The 5,123-nt window shown below is 43.4% G+C and overlaps 1 protein-coding gene across 1 annotated transcript; it reads right to left on the bottom strand.

Annotated features, from left to right (window-relative positions):
• Positions 1-1,131: 1,131 nt before the first annotated feature.
• Positions 1,132-2,923, bottom strand: LOC107493113 (uncharacterized). The gene is made up of 2 exons (XM_016114193.1): positions 2,181-2,923; positions 1,132-1,174 (listed from the first exon to the last, which is right to left on the bottom strand). Exons 1-2 carry the CDS (start codon positions 2,921-2,923, stop codon positions 1,132-1,134), a joined length of 786 nt encoding a protein of 261 aa, XP_015969679.1.
• Positions 2,924-5,123: the final 2,200 nt, after the last annotated feature.

The raw sequence follows: 5,123 nt of genomic DNA, 5'->3' as shown, positions 1-5,123 counted from the left end.
TGGCGTCTCTGATCTTGCCCTTGGTCTTGTTGGTTTCCCCATCCAAAGTTGGGGTGATTTCTCCATCCAAAGTTATAATTTTTGGAGTATGGATCATGGACTTGTCTAGGTGAGTTTCCAACATAGTTGGCTTGCTCCCAGTCACCTTCTTCTCCTATGTTTACTCATTCTTGAGCTGATGATGAGGTGATGGCTGCTGCAACTTGGTTTTACTCTACCTTCTTGGTGAGATCTGCTAGCTGCTTGGTGATCATCTTATTTTGAGCTAATAATGCATCCATGTGGTTCAGCTCCATTACTCCTTTGGTGTTACTTCTTTCGGAGGCATAGAAGTAGTCATTCTCAGCAACTGTCTCAATGACATCTATGGCTTCTTCAATGGTTTTCTTCTTGTTTAGAGAGCCTCCTGATGAATGATCCACAGCCTTCTTTGACTCATAGGAAAGACCTTCATAGAAGATGTGAATTTGAACCCATTCATTGAACATCTCTGGTGGGCATCTTCTTGTTAGGTCTTTGAACCTCTCCCATGCTTCATAAAGAGTCTCACCATCTTGTTGCCTGAAAGTTTGCACTTCAGCTCTCAGCCTGTTGATCCTTTGAGGAGGGTAAAATCTTGCCAAAAACTTATTCACCACATCTTCCCAATTTGTTAAGCCCTCCTTTGGGAAGGATTCAAGCCATTTGGATGCCTTGTCCTTGAGTGAAAAAGGGAACAAGAGCAACCTATAGAAATCTGGATGGACTCCATTGGACTTCACAGTGTCACAAATTCTCAGGAAGGTGGTTAGATGTTGATTGGGGTCTTCTTGAGCACTTCTTCTGAATGAACATTTGTTCTAAACAAGAGTGATGAGCTGGGGTTTTAGTTCGAAATTGTTGGCATGTATGGTGGGCTTCTGAATGCTACTTCCACAGTTTCCTGGATTAGGATTGATATAGGAGCCTAGAACTCTCCTTTCTTGCCCAGCACGGTTTGCATGGCCTTCTCTAGCATGGTTGTGAGCTTCTTCTTCATGATTGTTCTCCAAATTCTCTTCCATGTTGGATTCAAAGTACTCTTCCTCTTCTTCCTCAGCACCAATAATTCTTTTCCCTCTTGCTTCCCTTCTTAGTCTCCAAAGGGTCTTTTCAGGTTCTGAATCGAAGGATGTTGAAACTCCTTCTCTTCTCCCTGTCATACAATAGACAGATTGTACAACAGGAGATAAAATGAAGAAACTATTCTTGTTAGAGTAATTGTTAGTGTGAGTAATGCAATTTATCAAACAGTTAGTGGGTTAGTGAGCAGAATTGTAATTATCAAAGAAAGAAAAAACGAAAAAATAAAGAGGGTGAAGGGGGTCAGGAAGAAATTAAAACAAACTAAAAGAAATTGACTGAATCAAATAAACAAAAAGAAAAAATTCTCAATCTAGTGATCTTCAAATGTAATCATTGTTGATTAAAAATTAATCCCCGGCAATGGCGACATAAACTTGATGCATGAAAACTTGTCTCTCAACAAATTTCCCTTTGGCAAGTATACCGAATTGTCGTTAAGTAAAACTCACAATAGAGTGAGGTCGAATCCCACAAGGATTGATTGGTCAAGCAACTTTAGTTAGAAGAATATGCTAGTTGAGCTAAACAGAAATTAGATTGAGAACTTGCAGAAATTTAAATGACTGGAAAGTAAATAACAGAAATTAAAGTGCAGAATCTTAAATGGGGATTTGGGGTAATGAGCATGAAAATAAATGGCAGAAAGTAAAGAGAATGGGTAAGATCAGAAATGGGGTAATCATTGGTTTCAGGAGATGTTTCATTCTCCGGATCAAGTTCATTCTCATCTCTTCCTCAATCAATGCATTCATTGATCTCCTTGGCAATCTTAAGTGATTGGATCCCAATTCCTTGGCAATCCAATCTCTCTAAGCTTGAACAATTGCCCAATTCCTTGCTTCCTTTGCCCTGAAATCAAGCAATTAAAGTGCATCAAAGCTCTAGCCAAAGTCATGAGATTATGCATCATCAATTTTATCATGAAATTCTAGCAAAATTCTCATGAAATCATGCAAAGTTCACACTAGTTGCTTGAATCAAGGTGTGAGTGTATTTTCATCGAAAACTTATCTTATTCACTAAGAAAATGCATGAAACTACCCTAAAACAGTAAAGAAAAGGTCAATGAAACTGGCCTAGATGCCCTGGCATCATATATCTCGGTAATTGGTGCTGTCAGGGGCATGTAATTAGAGAATTTGCCGATTCTTGGTGGTCGGCTTGTGTTTGTCAGTTTTGGGTGGTCCCTTTGATTTTCTCTGGGTGGTGGGTTATGTCGTGGTGCCAGGTTGCCGTGTTGGGTGTGGTTGTGTTGCTGCTTTTTGGCAGTGACGACCTGGATGACCTCTTCGTCATTTATGTAATCTTTGGTGACATTTTGAATCTCATGCATGGTCCACACAGGTTTGGTGGTGAGGTGTTTGCGGAAGTCTTCGTTCATGAGCCCGTTGGTTAAGCAAAGGCTTGCGATTGAATCCGTGAGCCCGTCGACCATTAGACATTCGTCATTGAAGCGATCGAGGTATTTCCTTGTGGATTCGTCCTGTTTTTGTGTGACCCCTAGCAAGCTGATGGGGTGTTTAGCTTTAGTGATTCTGGTCGTGAACTGGGGCATGAACTTTCGTGTAATGTCATGGAAGCCAGCTATGGATCCGTTCGGGAGGGCGTTGAACCATTTGATTGTTGGCCCGGCTAGGGTCACCGGGAAGGCCCTGCATCGGACTACGTCGGCCGCTCCTTCTAGGTTCATCCTGGCCTCGAAGGTCGTTAGATGTTCTTGGGGATCTTTAGTTCTGTCATACTTCATGTCAGTGGGTTTATCGAAACCTTTAGGGAGTTTTGCTTTCAAGATCCTTTCCGTGAAAGGTGTGGCTCCCATTATCGTGTGGTCATTTCTTGTGCGCTTGGTCTCTCGGTGTCGCCAATCTTCGTCCGAGTCGCACTGACGACTCGGATATCGGGAAGCACTGCGGTTGTGCCTTGGCTGTATCGCCGTTCTGGCAATTTTTCTCGCCTGTGGTCGCGCGAGGTGCTGCGATCGTCTCTCCTATCGTGTCGGCGAGTTGGCGATCTGCCATGGCGAGATTTTAATCTGGAAATTGCATGGCTTCCGTGTTCGTTATTGTATCTTTCCTTGGTGGCCAATCTGCCTTCGAGTTCCTGGACCCGGAGGCAGAGATCTTGGATGATTTGTGCCGCTTTGTCCCCTGTTTTCTCAGGGTGTCGCGGTTCCGTGACGATGTGATCGTTTTCCTTATTCTGTGCATGGTGGATGGTACTTGCTATCCTTCCTTGGTTTGCGACCTCCTGGTGTTCTGGGGTCAGATTCTTTATTCGAGAGTCATCCCGGCTTGAGGAGGCTTCTTCAAGTACGTCCCCCATTCCGGTTTAGTCAGCGCAAGTTCCCCACAGACGGCACCAATGTACAAGATGTCTCTGGTACGGGTTGAGGGATGGATCGAAAACTTGCGGGTCGAGGCGGATGCCGGATCGCTTGACAGGAGCAAAGGGGGGAGTTACCTGCAAAGACACTCCGACGCTCAAGTCAGAATGGATCTGAGAGGTATAAGGTATGAGGAATGAGTGAATACCTGGGGGGACCTGGGTCCTCTATTTATAGGTGATGGTAGTTATCTTATCTTATCTTGATTGGCTAAGATAAGGGAGACGTTTGAATTCGAAAGTCGGTTAGGAATTCTAGAGGGCCGGCTTCGGGCCCTCTAGAAGGGCGAGGCGGGTTGGACCCGGGTAATCGGGTTCGGGTTTATTTTCAGTATGATTTAGTTAGTTTTTAGTATATAATTATTAGTTTTTTATGCAAAAATCACATTTCTGGACTTTACTATGAGTTTGTGTATTTTTCTGTGATTTCAGGTATTTTCTGGCTGAAATTGAGGGACCTGAGCAAAAATCTGATTCTGAGGCTGAAAAAGGACTGCAGATGTTGTTGGATTCTGACCTCCTGCACTCGAAGTAGCTTTTCTGGAGCTACAGAAGCCCAATTGCTGCACTCTCAATTGCGTTGGAAAGTAGACATCTTGGGATTTTCAGCAATGTATAACAGTTCGTACTTTTTTTGAGATTTGATGGCCCAAACTGGCATCAAAACGCCGGTTAGAGACCCTTTTCTGGCGTTTAACACCAGAACTGGAATAAAAGCTGGAGTTAAACGCCCAAACTGGCACCAGAGTTAGCGTTTAACTCTAAGAAAAGCCTATGCACATGAAAGCTTCAATGCTCAGCCCAAGCATACACCAAGTGGACCCCAGAAGTGGATTTCTGCATTATCTACCTTAGTTACTCATTTTCTGTAAACCCTAGCTACTAGTTTTAGTATAAATATTACTTTTTTCTCATTGTATTAGAGTCTTGGTTATTCTGGTTCCCCCTCTGGGGCTGAAACTAATGAACAACATTATCACTTATGTATTTTCAACGGTGGAGTTTCTACACCTCATAGATTAAGGTGTGGAGCTCTGCTGCTCCTCATGAATTAATGCAAAGTACTATTGTTCTTCTATTCAATTTAAGCTTATTCTTATTCTAAGATATTCACTCGTACTTCAACCTGATGAATGTGATGATCCATGACACTCATCATCATTCTCACTTATGAACGCGTGCCTGACAACCACTTCCATTCTATTTGCAATAGCTTGAGTGTGTATCTCTTGGCCTCTTGGTCCACGTCGCATGGTTGCCTTTCCTGACAACAAAGCCTTCCATTCCGTGAGATCAGAGTCTTCGTGGTATAAGCTAGAATCAATTGGCAGCATTCTTGAGATCCATAAAGTCTAAACCTTGTCTGTGGTATTCCGAGTAGGATATGGGATGGGATGACTGTGACGAGCTGTAAACTCGCGAGTGCTGGGCGCAGTGACAGTGCGTAAAAGAATCATTGGATCTTATTCCGACACGATCGAGAACCAACAGATGATTAGCGCTACGTAACCCGTAGCTGGACCATTTTCACTGAGAGGACGGATGGTAGCCATTGACAACGGTGATCCCCTAACATACAGCTTGTCATGGAAGGGAGTAAGCATGACTGGATGAAGGCAGTAGGAAAGCAGAGATTC

Source organism: Arachis duranensis, chromosome 1, assembly GCF_000817695.3.
Source record: "Arachis duranensis cultivar V14167 chromosome 1, aradu.V14167.gnm2.J7QH, whole genome shotgun sequence".
In the NCBI taxonomy this organism is placed as follows: Eukaryota; Viridiplantae; Streptophyta; class Magnoliopsida; order Fabales; family Fabaceae; genus Arachis; species Arachis duranensis.
The sequence above is the reverse complement of the archived record's forward strand: the minus strand, read 5'-3'. Positions and strand labels throughout refer to the sequence as shown.